General features: G+C 28.7%; 1 protein-coding gene, 1 long non-coding RNA gene and 3 pseudogenes across 2 annotated transcripts; 3 read left to right on the top strand and 2 right to left on the bottom strand.

Annotated features, from left to right (window-relative positions):
• Positions 1-890: 890 nt before the first annotated feature.
• Positions 891-4,946, bottom strand: LOC132935145 (uncharacterized; annotated as a pseudogene).
• A 454-nt stretch (positions 4,947-5,400) lies between these two features.
• Positions 5,401-6,725, top strand: LOC132935083 (uncharacterized). Its single transcript, XR_009663158.1, has 4 exons — positions 5,401-5,763; positions 5,859-6,095; positions 6,232-6,367; positions 6,615-6,725. It is a non-coding gene; the product is annotated as an uncharacterized LOC132935083 (long non-coding RNA).
• A 246-nt stretch (positions 6,726-6,971) lies between these two features.
• LOC132939140 (uncharacterized) lies at positions 6,972-8,718 on the top strand. The gene is made up of 2 exons (XM_061006169.1): positions 6,972-7,037; positions 8,016-8,718. Exon 2 carries the CDS (start codon positions 8,232-8,234, stop codon positions 8,607-8,609), a length of 378 nt encoding a protein of 125 aa, XP_060862152.1. The 5' UTR covers positions 6,972-7,037; positions 8,016-8,231; the 3' UTR covers positions 8,610-8,718.
• A 378-nt stretch (positions 8,719-9,096) lies between these two features.
• Positions 9,097-12,182, bottom strand: LOC132935136 (male-specific lethal 3 homolog; annotated as a pseudogene).
• A 3-nt stretch (positions 12,183-12,185) lies between these two features.
• Positions 12,186-13,260, top strand: LOC132935129 (uncharacterized; annotated as a pseudogene).
• The last annotated feature ends 3,321 nt before the right edge of the window (positions 13,261-16,581 follow it).

Genomic DNA, 16,581 nt, shown 5'->3' with positions numbered 1-16,581 from the left:
CATAAATTCGATTTCCATAACTAGTTATGGTTTTATTGTTTAAAAGTAAATTTAAATACTAAAATATGGTTATTAATTTTATAAAAATCCGACACATTTACAATTTCTAAGGCCAATGATATGGGTAAATAGAGTTACTGATCCATTTGAATGCGAACCCCACATGTTTCCTGGAAATTTAACACTATTTGCATCCAAGTGAACATTATATCTCTTCAGTGGTAAATTTAAAAAAATTTTCATTCAACAATCTTGGATGTGGTGAACTAGTAAACAACTCTGGCAAGAAATAATTTTTTTCATTTTTATTTAGTGTAACCTAAATTTAACCAAACCAATAAGACTAACAGAAAATTCGATATTATTGAAATAATACAGTGTGACACCCTTGGTCCGGACGATGGCCGTTCTCAGAAATGATAACAATCAATTTTTACTCCGACAGTCAAAAAGACCAACTGTAAAAACCAAATATCAAAACTCATTTACTATAAAACATTAGTCTATTATGGAGTAGAGCGTTTTACAACCATAGACCATAGTTTAAACCTCGGCCGAATTCGGCGGTATAACCTTAGTTTAACTATTGTAATACGGCCCAAATACTGCTTATACTGCTCTTAAAAAACCATGTGTACAGCATGTCAACACTACAACCTACAAATAACAAAGCTGAAAGTACTAACAAGTTACAAGTTACTATGTTAACTTCTGAAGTTCTTTACTACGCTAAGGTATTATAAATTTTTTTTGAAATTATGTTTATTGACAATAAAACACACATTATTATCGTAAAACCAATAAATTTATCGCTACTCGATGAATCTAAATTACAACTTATATAACGTGTTATTCAATAAATATTGAAAAATGTAATAATATAAAATAAATAATTCAACTGTCAAAAAATGTAAATATTATAAATAGGTGATTCAATTGTTAAAAAATGTAAGCATAAATAATACAATAAAAATTGTCATAAAATGTTAATATGTTAAATGTTAATAATAATAAGTAATAATAATTTAATTCACAGCACTAAAAAAATAGATACAAATCCATAGGTTAGGTAGATAGTTAGATTAGACTTCCAATTTCCAAACAAATATTATTTTACAAAATTGATTTTACACAAAAAATCCCAAATATTTGGATGTTTTCCCATTTGGTTTAGCAGTGTTGCATGGAATGACTCCAAATAATTGTTGGTGCGGACATCAGAACTAAAAAGTGTATACATTTTAAAATTATTAGATCGTTTATTTCTATTTTTTTTTTGTTTTATATGAAATTCTCATACCTGTAGACACTTATAGCAGCGCCAATTTCTATTAGCCTAAAATCTTGAACATAACTAAAGAGAAAAATCTCCAAACGTTGAGAAATGTTTGTATGTTGGTTGGCAAATTTAACAGCTACTCTGAATCCAAAAAAAATTGTGAACCTACAATTGGGATTTACTTCTGCTGGTAAATGAGGTAAGGCTAAGATCTATAACAGACATGTTTGTAAAACGTTAACATTTTTATATACCTATACAATTTCAAATATTCTTATTAATTTCAGTAATCCGTTATTGATAAAAATTACCATGTGCAATATTTTAGCCACCTCAGGACTTGATTGGAAGAGGTTGAATATACTATTTATACTCCTTCTGCAGTACCTTACAATAGACTAGAAAATATAAATTAAATTGTGTGAATTATATTATGTAACTAAACTTAAGTACCTGACAATAATGAAACTAACACCCCTGGTATCTGCTTTTGGGAATTGCTGATTTTACAGCATTTATCAAACCCCTTTCAAAATCAGAAATAATTACTAGCTCCGCATAGTTTAACGGCAAAATCTGGCGAGTAATTATCAAAAAAGATTCATATGCAGCCTGGGTCATTTTTGAAGTCATTGGAAAAGACTCAAAAGTAAAATACAGTTAATAAGTATGTACTTCAGAAAAATTAAATTATTTATACTAATTATACTTACTACATTTTTTAAAACCGCTTGAAATGTTAAAAGACAACCTTTGGTGAACTGAGGTGGACATCTGGGAACCGTTTTAAAAGTCCCAATACCTACAACGATGACTGTAAACAGCTCTTCCCTATATTTATGAATAGCATATAAATTTGCAAAAACTATGCCAACTCTTTCACCTTCTGCCTTTAATGGTGATTGTTGTTGAAAAAAACTAAATAAAAATATATTATAAAAATATTTTATTTTTTAATATTTGTACAGTTTTACTTTGAGGATGAATTCTGCATTGTTGATCCATATGCTGAATTTTCTTGCTGGCTCAAGATAGCTATAAGTTCTTTGATTGTAGATGGGTTGATGGCGCCGACGCATTTTTTAACACACAATTGGGATTGCAAAAATGTGTAATTTATTGCACCTTCTGGATTTCTAAGGCAGTAAATAATTGTATTATTATTATAATAACTTTTTTTTATGGTTCTTATAAGTTATAACAATACTCTGCAGCAATGTCATGGCCATTAGTTAAAACTATGTATTATTTAACTTCTTTTACATACTTGACTATTTCTGTTATAAATTCCTCCAACAGAGCTAGACATAGTTCCAGGTTTTGTACCTGCTGAACGAATAGCTCTTCTCAAATGAACCATAGGAACATCTACTAACCGAGGATCATGGTTATGTTGTCCTAGTACCGTTATAACATTATCGTTCATGTTTGCGAATACATGGGCAGGGGCAGAACAAAATTCTCCGCGATTTTTTTTGGTTTTCGCATACTAAATATCTAAATAGTTAGAAATTATAAATTTTAGTTTTTATAATTTTAAAAATAATGTAAAAGAACTGTCAGCATACTATACTATAGCCAAACAAACCAAATCTTACAATAATTTTTTTTTTTTAATTCCTTATGTTAAATAATTTGTGATATTTCTACTCACATTTGATTAATTCGACTTTTACTTTTGTAGTATCGGTTATTTAAACTGTCCACAAATATTTGAGACTCATGTCTAACACCAGAAATCATTGTGTATGTCATTGCTTGTTCTTGAACTGTAGAAATATAGGGAAAATTAATATGTAATTGATAGATAATTTTAATATAATACCTTATAAACGCCATACAATTGAACTGAATGTAATAATTTCTACTTTAATTTATTATTTAGTTTTATATTATTATAATATATATTTATATATAGACTTCTTCATCTACATCCTCAATATTTTGTTCCGGAAGATCAGGAAGATGCAAAAAGTAATTATGCTCATCTAAATGATCTCTATTCATATTGGATAATAATATACTTGTACAATAAGTCTCAATATGAAGTGAAACAATATAGATAAATTTTCAAAGCTCACAAGGGATGAAACAGAGTAAGCAATGAACATAATATGTACATGCAATTGATGTACAATTTTGTAGTCTATTTATGTATTAAATGTATTAAAAGATAAGATAGATTATATTTTACCACTTCGTAATTATCTATTCTGAGTATCAAATCTAAGACAAAAACAAGCATTACTTCAGAATGTTAAGAAAGATTGGTTATAATTTATAAGGTAGGTAACAAAAGAATTATTATTAACTGGATATTTCTGTGCTATTGACTCGTCTTCTTTAAATTAACAATTCCTTAGCTCTTGCTTGAAGAGCAAGATTATAGTTTTGATGATCATTAGCCAATTGATTAGTAGTGTTTAGTGATCGGGGCTGTAACTCTACTGCTACTTAAATGCTTGGATTGCTGGATTTGATATACTAGTTGAAGGTAAGAGGTACGTTTGATGTTGTAGTAAGTTGACTGATTGTTGTGGTTGGAATTCTGTGATGACAGACAGAAAAAATAATAATGAAGAAACCATCTTAATAAAATCAATACATATTAATCGCTCAGCTCAGAATGTAAAATAGGTTTGGTTCGTTATTAATAAAAGGTACTAAGTTAGTTAAAATTGGTCCTTGGGTACGTTCTTATTCCGTGTAGTTTTTTTATTTCAGTCTTCATTTCTTCAACTTTTAACACTTAAAATATTTTCAGTCAGGCGTCCCCTCATGACTTGAACGGCCCAAAATTGTCGCGGCGCATAGAGTTTTACTTGGTTACTCACCGGGCCAATCTGGCCCTGATCATGTAAAGTCCATTTTTTACACTTGTAAAAATGTAACACATCACATTTCAATATCATTATAATTTATAAGTCTAAACAATTACATGAATAAACCTTCCACTTCAATACTGCTCATTACTAAAATTGCCATTAACTATTAGAATTCATAAAGATAACTGACAAAATTCTTAAAAATGTAAAAAGGAAAATATATGCAATTGTATAAAAATCTGTGCTCTAGACATGAAGAATCTATTTGACACCGGAGGATCTAAATTACATATTGTGATCTTAATAGACATTGGGTAGCTAATGGACGATAGAGGATCTACAGTGCATAGAATCTAGGCGTGTTCTCGCAAATATTGTATGCATAATATATTATTATTATTTTGGAAACGTAAAATATTATATTATGCGCAGTAGAGAAGCAGTCGAGCACTCGGGTTACTTACGATTTCTGGTGTGGAGAGAGTCTGTAAAACAAAGTCAACGAATGTGGATCACATGGCACAAAATATGAAATACGAATACGTCAGTGTTATCGGCGCATACCGAAGCGGCCAAAACTATTGATAACGGAACGACAGCGGTGCAGGCGATCTATCACAATATCTTGATTAATCTATTGATTTTAGACAACTTAATATATCAATCGTAATAAATATTGTGGTTGGATAGCACCTTTGATTTTAAAGACCTATGGACATATTAATTAACAATATATTTATATTTTAATACTTATTTTTATTCTTGTACTCACCCAGATTTCTCAAATCAAACCAAGACAATCTCCTACGATAGCCACAGATGTGTATATTATATTCTAACATCTATGACGATAGAACGAATCGCTCAAATCTACAGAGCGAGATTTCTCTCAATTATTGTATACAATGTATTATTATTTCGGAAACGTAAAATATTATATTATGTGCAGTAGAGCTGCAGTCGGGCACTCGGGTTACTTAGTATTTACGATTTCTGGTACGTTGAGAGCCGGTAAGACTAAGTCGACGGATGTGGATCGGCATCGCACGGCACAAACAACGAACTACAAAGACTTCTATACTAAATAGAAATCTGTGACGAACTACGAAGACGATATTGTTATCGGCGTTATCGGCACACACCGGGAGCGGCAAATACTATTGATAACGGAATAAGAGATGTGCGTCGGCGGTAAGCAATACGATTGAAGATAGTACTATCTTAGATTCTTAAATCGTGGTAAGCGGTAAGCCCTACACCAAGCCGGCGTATTCATCTATTTTTTTTTATAATCCACCTTGCCCTAGACGTCACATCAGTACGCATAGATAATAAAAGACTGATTATGTCCGACTTTACTGACTTTTATTATCTACGGCTGCACGCACGGAAAACGTGGCAGTAGAGGAGCGCGCGCACTGCTCACACGACACACGCGTAGCCGGCCGGCTGATTGGCGGCAGGCGGCGCCGGGTGGAAGATTCGATGTTGCTGACGGCGTGCCTCCAAACCACCGCGCACCTTGCCGATTGACGGCCAACACCGCAAATTTTATTATTATTATTATTATGGTATGCGTTTTTGTGTTCTAGCCGTTCTCGGGCTCCCGCCTTCTCGCTCTTCGCACCCACGACTGCGTTCCGTATTCAAATAATTATTGTAACAAAATTGTTCTATTTTTTTTTTTTGCAAATTTGTTAATTATGCAATCATTGTCAATATTCTTACAATATTCTTTTCAATATTCTTTTCAGTATTGCATTTACGATTTTGAAGCATAGACGCATAGTCACATAGATGTTTATATAATACCATTGATTATGATTTATGAATAGTATCAAACTCGGACTATATACTTAGTCCGTCGTATCAAAATTTCATAATCATAATACGTTATACGTATGTATCAGATTCTAAGCGATATACCCACTGAACTATATTATACTGTACTCCGGTACAAGTGATGTCAACAATTAATTAATATTTCATAAGTTAGTATTAATGTTAATTTTCGTTGATTATTTCGTAATTGTAATTATTGTACTCTTATTTTAAATTATAGGTTAAATTATACGTACCTATATTATAATTATGTAAATAATTTAACTCTGTATTTTTATCGTTAAGGTTTCCACTCAATGATAATGAAAGGTTAAAAAAATGGGTACCTGCTGTCAGACAGACACATTTTAAACCAATGATGTTTGTGCCCAATCAGCTCAGTAATCATCCAGTAACTCAATTAAAGACAAGATAAATTCAGGTGTATACAATTTAATTCAAATTATAATCTTAAATTGTTATTGTGAAATAAAATAATACATTTTATTATTACTGTTATAATAAACTGTAGTACCTACTGCATCTTGCTCATATGATCCTGAATATTTTAATGTAGTAAAAACCATTAAGAAGTTAGTGTGGAGAGTAAAACATTAATAATCTGTTATAACTGTATTTTATTGTTGAATGACATGATGTAATTTAATTACATAAATTAATTTTTACAGCAAATAATTCCTGTATGACCGATTCTACGAAAATTGAAAATAATACTGCTGTACCAATTGAATTCAATATTAATATGGATGACAAAATAAGCTCTAATAGCATTAGAAAAGGCAAGTTACTTAATATATTTATATATGTGTAACCCAATTATTTTTATGTATTTTTTATTAATTATGATTAATAGTACCTAATTTTAATTGAAACTTATTTAAAATTATTTGGCCAAAAATTCAAATGAAGATGAAGAATTAATAACAATAGAACTTTCATAAAGTTCATTTTAGATGCTCAAAATGATGATTTTTTTATGGAAGGTTCTCATAACTGTAATAATATCAGGTGCACGGAGGATCAGGGTGCAATAACCAGATACGTCCATTTTTAAAAATTATCCAGGAAACAAAAAACAATCTATAAAATTGGTAAATTAACCAAAAATTAAAAACGTAGTGTTATTTTTTTTGTAAGAATAATATACATCACTCAACCTCATTTCCTATGGTTTAGATTTTATATTCATGATAATATTTATAAAAAACTAAAAAACTATGATAATTTTATTTTTAATGGTTGCACTAACCAGATACGTCCAATATTGTTCTAGGACGTAACTGATTATTACAGCCAACTAAATATTTTATTCTGGTCAATAAGTCCTCTATTATAAAATATTATTATGTATTATTAAATAATAATCATATTATTACTTTTAATGATAAATTGATTTTTTATTTGAAAATATATATTTTAATGCTATCAAGTTATTTTTTAATTTAATAGTTAACTAGAAATTATGTCATAGGAATAATATAAACCACCTATTAGGTTATTTAACATACTATACCTATTATATTTATTATTCATTTTTTAATTGTATGTTTAATTTATATACCTAATAGACTAAATATATATATAGGTATACAAAATGTTAAATCAGGATTTACTTATTGCGATAACTCCTGAGATGATGAAGATATCACAATTTTAGTTTATTTATAAGATTCATTGACAAGTATTACAAATATTTCATATTTTAATTTGTTTTAATTGTTGCAAACAAATTGAAAGTATAGTTTTAAAAAGTTTATTTTTTTCTTTTAATCTATTGATTTTTAATAATTTTTTTAGTAAATACTAGGTGTCTAGGTATGATAACAAAAATCCAGTTTTGTCCGGTTAGCACATGCTCCACTATGGGTTATGTCTAAATCCTATAGTGGGCATCTTATATTTGGACATATATAATATATATATTATTTAAATGCTATATATATATATAATATAAAACTGATATTATACTGTACTTATTTTTATATAATATAAAGGTTTAATTTTATATGAAACTGAATATTTTCAAACATAAATTAACAATAATTATGTTTTGATTTGTATGTTTACAGAAATCATATCTTTTTCAAACACATCTTTATCTAGCGCTGTGATAAGGCAGATAGTTGATTTTTGTTTTGAATACCATATTTTAGCTTTATTCAGTTATTAAGTGAAAACTTAACGTTCATTTATAGAGCTAAAATTATATTCAGTTTTTTATGGTGAGTTGAGCAATGTTTATTTAATCATTCTTATTTATACTTTCCTAGTTCATTTTCATAAGCATGGTATCAGCTTTGTCAAATTTAGGGAGCGATGAAGGTAAAGCAAAAATACGAGCAGTAGAACTGGCTGAGAAGAAGTTATCAGATTTAGTGACAAATCAAACCATACATTTATTTAATGCATTAAATATTAAAACAAACTTTTTACGAACTGATCCAAGCACATGGGAAACTAATGAAGAATATCTAAGTGGAAAGAAAACGTTGGGGTCATTAAAAGTTGTGAATGACATAGCAGAGCGAGGAGTGTCTTTAATTTCATCTTTTAATTCAGTTCTGACCAATCAAGAGGAACAAAAACAGTTTTTACTGCAAGTCGTTGAAAAACATCGTCAACAGTATCCTGACCCAAACAAAAAAACACTTCAAAATCTCTAAATGCCTTATATTTTTTGTTTATATTATTAATTTTATAACTATTTTGTATCTGACATAATGCAAAAGTATTAAAAGTATTCACATTTATGTATAGAGTTGACGGAAAATAATAAATTATTAATTTTCAATATTTATATATTTATTACTATTCATATATTTTTAAATGCATTGGGCGACCAGTAAAACTTGATTCAGAATTCTAAAACTTCATCGAAATAGTTTTTATGGTAAATAGAACCTGATAGTAAGGTAAGAAATGTAAAAAAAAAAAAAATTTAAGTGGTACCCTAATGAATATACAATTGAAGATTAATTATTTTTCTAAACAAGATTAAAAAATAATCTAAACGTATTTTAGTAACATTACTTTCATTAGCAATGAACTCAAATGCTTAAATTCTAAATCTATAACTTTATTTGAGAATTTGATAGACCCAGAAATAATTTACTGAACTGATAATATTCTGTGTGCATTCAATCGATAGTATTATTGTGATATGTAAAAATATGTTTTTACTACAATAAGTTTTAAATATAATTTAATATTAATTCTTAAATGAATACCCAAAAGCCTTAAAAGATGGTATACACCGTATACAATAGCTGGCTGTTTTATTTCTTCATCATATGCACTGTTGGGACGGCTTTCCAAGAGTCTGCTTTTAATACATCCTCATCACGGATTTTTTCAAATGTATCTTTTAAAATTTTTGAACGATGAGATTTTGTTAAACTGAATAATATCACATTAATTAAACACAAGTCTTAGACAAAATATAAAATTCTATAAAATACCTGCAATACTAGCCATATTGACTGGTTGGTCTGCGTCTCCGTTTAGCTAATAATTGTACAACCATTTAATAAAATTATATTTTATTAAAAATATAGGAAATTTTATTATTTTACCTTCAACATTATTTTTGTTATCGCGGCTTTCCAATTCTTCGTAATTTGGTACATTATCATAGCCTTGTTCACCATTTCTTAAAACATAATTACAATATTTAATGAATAAAAAAAGAAAAATATTTTTGAATTTTAAAAATAATAAGTAACTTAATCATACTGTGAAATAATATTGTTTACAGGTGGTTGCAGAGTCACTTTTAATGCTTCATAGTATTGGGCTTGTTTGTCTTTGTTAAGTACCAACATTCCGAATAAGAAAGTGTTAAAACAAATCCTCAGACCATCTAATACTTCAATGCAAAGTGTGTAACTATATACATTTAAAAAAATAAAACAAGAACATAGTTATAGATTAAATTTTTTTTCAATTATAAATTATAAACAGAAGTTAAAAATTAAAATACCAAATACTTTTTTATAAACGACAATAAATTAGGTATAAATTGGTTATATGTAATGATTTATTTCATAGTAAAAGATATATAGTAACCGTTTTTCAAGTTGTTTTTTGTCAAAAACTTCAAGTTGACGGTTTTTTTTTTTTTTTTGTTGCTTTATTATCACTAAAGAAACACTTTCTAAATATCTATGGTAGTTTTCAAGTAATGTAACCACATAAGGTTGACAGGGTAACTGAATCAACTAGAATCATATAATTGGATAATAATAAAAAGAACAATATAAGAAAAAACTAGCTAAACGTAATATGTACTATTGGCTCATTTCCATCGTCTTGGAAATCCACCTATATTAATCCAATTCTCAAAAAAGGTAACAAATCATTTATCTCAAACTACCGTCCCATATCAATAATTTTTATTCTCCCAAAAATATTTTCTAAGATAATTAATGATAAGCTTACACCCATATTTAAAAATATTTTAGCACCACAACAACATGGATTTCGCAATAATAAATCATGTCTTACTAATTTAATAACTATTAAACATCATATAATACAATCATTTTCTAATAATCAACAAACAGATGTTATTTATACTGATTTTGAAAAAGCCTTTGATAGAGTAAACCACGATTTATTAATTAATAAACTACAGGAAATCGGCTTTGCAAATCCCCTATTATCATGGTTTAACTCTTTCCTAAGTCAAAGAATCCAATTTGTCAAATATAAAAATTTTATATCAACACCTATAAACGTAATTTCTGGAGTACCTCAAGGCGATCACCTTTCCCCTCTCCTATTTAATTTATTTATAAATGATGCTGTATCCTCCATTACACACTCCAACATTTTATTATTTGCCGACGATGCAAAAATTTACAAAGCTATTTCTTCCCCCGATGATATTAATCTTCTTCAAAGTGATTTAGCTTCATTTAACGAATGGTGCATTTCAAATAGTCTTTCATTAAATATTGATAAATGCCAAATTGTTACTTACTCCAAAAAGCACAATCCCTTGCATTTTAATTACCATATATGTGACATTAACTTACATCGTTCATCATTGTTTAAAGATTTAGGGATTTTATTTGATTCCAAGCTATTATTCAATGCTCATGTATCAGCGATTAAAAATAAAGCTTTAGCTGTATTTGGTATGATAAAAAGAAACTGTTCCGATTTTCGTGATCCAGTTACTTTAAAATGTCTATATACCTCACTAGTCCGCTCTTTATTAGAATACGCTCCATTAATTTGGGACCACAATAATGTAGGACATAATGATCAACTTGAAAAAGATCAAAATAAAGCTCTCAGATTTATAGGTCATAAATGTAATATTCAAAGAACTCCTCACTCTGGTTACGAAAATATTTTAAAATTATTAAACTTAGAACCTTTAAATGTACGTAGACACTTATCATACAACACCTTTCTCACCAAATTGCTAAATTACAAGATTGATGATTCATTTTTATTTAGTCAATTAAATTTCAAAGTCAAAAACCACTACACTCGCAACAATCATTTATTTTATATTCCTCATTCATCTAAAAAGTATACGTCATACGACCCCATAAATATTTTAATGTCTTCGGAAAATAGTAAATTATTTTAATAAACATTGAATGTATTTTATTATTATTATTATTATTATTTTTATTATTATTATCATTATTATTCCTATTCTTATATATATTAATCGTTTCATCTATTATTATGTTATATTTTATTATTTTAAATTATATTATATTATTGTTATCTATACAAATATATTGTGAATTGGACTTTTGTCCGTATTAATGAATAAATAGAAAAAAATAAAAAAATAAAATTTCTTACTTTATTCTTTTCACGTACTAAACGATTATATTCAGTATGGGATTTTAAATTATCTGGAAACTCAAGGTCCGGTAACGTTCTTTTAGATAACAGTATTGTATCAATAGTTACTGGTACATTTTCGTCTTCCATAACAGACTTATCATGTATGGAAAGTATAGATGGCTCCATTACTAGAGGGTTGGGTTCTGAAATACCTATGCTTTTCTTGCGTTCTTTTCTGTACAAATTCCCACCACTGAAACGACAGAATAGTTCTAACTTATACAACCTTTTCAATGACAATGTAACACTTACGGTGTAAGTTGAGCTTGGTCGGCCAGTTCTTTTAAAAGCTTATGATTTTTTTCTGTATCTTTCAGTATGAATTCATCAGTTACATATGTATCCCATTTGGAATTCCATCCCTGAAAAATGGACTTTCAATAGATTTATTTAATATGGATAATGATAATGAATATCATCATGATAGTACACAAGTACCTGAGAAATTAAATATCACTAATTTTCACTCAGAAAGTATGTTTTTTTTTTGTTTATAAAATAATTGAAGTAACATACTTATATATTTTTCTTATTTAGGTCATAAAAGATATCAGTAATTATTGAGCATCAACCAGAGTCAGAAGATATCAGCTCCAATAATGAGTATTGCCCAGAGACAGAGGACATCAGCTCTAAAATTCAGCATCAACCAGTCAGAAAATATTAATATAAATTTGACACAAATGGTAAATGATATTGGTCACGCTGTTATGAATGGTACATATTTAGTTAGTCATATTAAGATGATATTTAATAAAATTATGATTGTTATATTTTTTAATGAAGTTTCACGTAATATGGCCACATTACAAAAAGAATTAAAAATCATTTAAGTGGATGAAATGAAAAATTAAGAACTTTTGCTGGATATAAACACACATTTAATCCATTCAGTTACCACTACAGACCAAAGATCAATCAACCGGTCTAGTTTGAACATACCTATAGCAACTATGGATGAATTGAAAATTATTGATGCTGACAAGGATAAATTAAAAACTTTGGTAATTTTCTAATTATTAAATTCTATTAGTTAAATTAAGCATATTATAAGAAATTGTTGTTTATTTAGTATCAGATTTTAAATCATTTGATGCCAAGCGTACAACATACTTGGCAATGAAGACAGTTATTTATAAACGTTTAGCTGAATATTTAAACATGGGGAAGATAAACGAAGATAAATATGCATTTAGCAAATTTAAAATTTGTACCATTGTTATAGGTAATAAATAGTTTTTAGAAATCACACATCTTTAACAATAAGGGTTTTAGTTGTCAAATATTTTAAGGATATTAAATACTGTATGGATAAGACTATTATCTACATCTTAACAATAGAATTTTGAATTGTCGAAAGAAAACAAACCCATTACAAACAACGATGATCAGCTTGAAAGAAAACTGGACATTTTTCAATATTGTTTATATAGTGTTGACTGAATGTTGAGAACACTTATCTTGACATGAAACTGAGGGACTCCCATACATCTGGAATTGGAGTCAGGAAACGCCAGGTAACAGAGGTTTGTTTTATCTATCTTCCTCGGAGGATTTGATGTCGATATTTGTTGTAGACCCACTATAAACGAAAAAAAATACAGATATAATTTGTAAAAATACAGAAACACGGATAGGTATTACAAGATAGCCAGCCGACAAATGAGCACAGGAAATAACTCCATCACCTGGCCAAACTCCAGGTGAAAGGTAACGACGCAAATGCACTGGGTCCAATCCAACAGCATTTCATCAGCAGGCTTGTCATGTTTAATGTTCGTACCGATAGTGCCATGTTCGACTATGTCAGCAAAGCAATCATATGGAACGGGTGCTGCAGCAAACAAAAGTGTTCATCACAAACTGATAGTGACTAGGTACCTCAGTGGCATGTAACATAGGGTCCAAGTGTTGCTCAGGCAACACCTTAAATATGGGTGAGAGGGTATTGATAGATGAAAAAATAGGTCGGTATGACAGTATTTTGAAGGGTGGTCGCATTAAATTATTTGAGCAACACCAATTTTTTTATGATACACGCCACTGAGGTACCTACTAGTACATTCTCACTGATGACTGATTATTGAGGGAAATAACCGATCAGCGATCCATTACATACACAACAGCCGTTTCGTTTTTACTCTGGTGAACGCTGCGGATGGACAATAATATTATAATATTTCGTTTTAATTACTAACCTCGCTCAGAGCATCGGTGGTCGAGTTCACCGGTCTAGACCGACCCACTAGTGGTCTCGACGGCTTCTAGAGTTCTCTTGTGTGTGTCCATCGTAGGGCCGTACACACGTCCTTCAGTGCTTGAAACAAGAGAACGAGACTTTTTCGGATATCGCGAGCGACAGATTAATTGGAATAATGCATCAATATTACAGACGATTTCCGCGAAAGTTTGGGTGGTAAGCAGAACGCGTTGATTAGACGTCTGTTATCACTAATCGCTATCCTATATTGATATTATTGTAATTTTTGATTTTTTTTTTATTTTGATAAAAACACCGCGGTTAAAATAAAATAAATATTATTTATAGAAAAAAAAAAAAAATTTAAAATTGTGAATGTTTGTGAACAGTTTGAAAACCGTCAAAATATTTTGAAAAGTGTATCAAAAATAGGAACTTATAAAATAGGTTAACATAAAAATATAAAAAAAAATATTATGAAACTAGCTAGTTATCAACACATAAGGACATATTTTTAATTTATCGAAAAACAAAAATTATACAATGCATTTATAGTAAGAACCTATATAATATGGTGGACATACCATGCAATGTATAATTTATTATTACAATAACAATTTTATATGAAATAAGTTCATATCCAATCTGAATGACTAAATTTATTTTAATAAAAAAATATGAAATTTCGAGTAATGAATAGGTACCACCCAATAATTGAAACCGTTTATTTTATGCGAATTCAATTTCAGAGCTTTAATTTTATTTTATCCAACACTCGTATATTATTATCAAATTATGAAATTAGGTATCTAAGTGGGTACGTCAAATACACAGTATGTTAGTATGTCGCATGTGCCCAATTCGTGAATGTACATACATACATTTTATTTGTACCTACGTTTTTACTTTTTTTATTGAAATTCCCTGAAGAAAAACTACAATATTAACACTATAGGAATTAAATCAATTTTATCAATAAAATGTTATTGATATTTATAGAAAAAAAACTAAAAAAATTGAACACTGACAATGTCCGTAAACAGCTCAAAAAGAGTCAAAATATTACAACATTTTATGGTGTATAGAAAATGGTAATATAAACATTCAGTGAAATTTTCAAGTATCTACAGTCATTCATTTTTTAATTAAATTAAATAAGAAAATTGTTACATGAGAAATCGAGTGAATATCAAATGTTGTAAAAATATAAATTTCAGACGCTCAAAAAATTTTATTAAATTTCCCTTTGATATTTTTTTTTTTGATAAAGGTAGACAAACTTATGATTAATCTTATATTACATTTTCAAATCTTAGATTTAAAAAGAAAAATTTTTATGAATTCTCAACTCAAAATAATTTGCTCAATTTCATTATTTGTCAGTATTTTGTCAAAATTTGAAATTTAAATGCTTATAAACGAAAACTGTGAAAAAGGATTTTTAATTTTTTTCATCTGCCTTTGAAACATTAACCTAGGAGCCTTCAATTAAATTTTCAAGCTTTTTTACTCAACAGATAAAATTTTATTGATATATATAGAAAAAAAAACTAAAAAAATTGAAAACTGACAATGTCCGTAAATAGCTCAAAAAGAGTCAAAATATTTTCAAAATTTCATGGTGAATAGAAAATGCTAATATAAACATTCAGTCAAAATGACATGTCCCTACGGTCATTTGTTTTAGAGTTGCACCAAAAACCAAAATCGATTTTCTCGAAAATAGATTTTGCGTGAAAATTCCCGTTTTCCCGTAATTTTTCTTTTGTTTTTCACGTTTCTTTGATAACTACTGGGACATTTTTACTTTTGAGCCCCCAAAGTACCAGCTAGATTGTAAAATAAAGATAGGGATAAAAGAAAAATTAAATTAATGAAAAAATGAATATGAATGTAAAAATGACTAAATTAACAAGACTATATTTTTTATTGAGAATTATTTATCCACTTGAACTGTTAGATATCACATTTAAAGTTTCTATTATATTTACAACGGCTTATCTAACAAGTTATTAAATTAATTGAAAATGGAAACAATACTACTATGATAATTAACCAAAATATAAGAAATTAAGTTTTTTTTTTTTAAATTTTCTCGCATTTTCGGAAATTTAATACAAGACCCCTGATATATTATTACAATAGCAGTTTAAAAATATTAACAATACATAATATGCACACATTATTATAAGCATTTAAAGTTCAAATTTTGTCTATATAATCATTTTAGATTCTGAGCGAAGCGATGAATGTATTAATTTTACAATGATATGTGTGTTTTTTTTTTTGTGTCTGTCATCACCTTTTAGGACAGTAAAAGTGCTTGGATTTTCTGAGAGTAACTTCTCTGATAGGAAAGTGAATCTAGTTGGTACTTTTTTTTTTGGGGGGGGGGGGAGGGGGGTTGTCAAAAGTAAAAAATTCCCAGTAATTTTCAAAAGCGACGTGAAAAACAAAAGAAAAATTAAGGGAAAACGGGAATTTTCACGCAAAATCTATTTTTGATAAAATCGATTTTGGTTTTTGGCGCAACTCTAAAACAAATGACCGTAGGTACATGAAAT

The sequence above is a fragment of the Metopolophium dirhodum genome, chromosome 1 (assembly GCF_019925205.1).
Source record: "Metopolophium dirhodum isolate CAU chromosome 1, ASM1992520v1, whole genome shotgun sequence".
Taxonomy (NCBI): Eukaryota; Metazoa; Arthropoda; class Insecta; order Hemiptera; family Aphididae; genus Metopolophium; species Metopolophium dirhodum.
The sequence above is the reverse complement of the archived record's forward strand: the minus strand, read 5'-3'. Positions and strand labels throughout refer to the sequence as shown.

What these genes read in the sequence shown, in the direction of transcription:
- LOC132939140 (XM_061006169.1), top strand. Translation starts at nt 8,232, where the DNA reads ATGGTATCAGCTTTGTCAAATTTAGGGAGCGATGAAGGTAAAGCAAAA.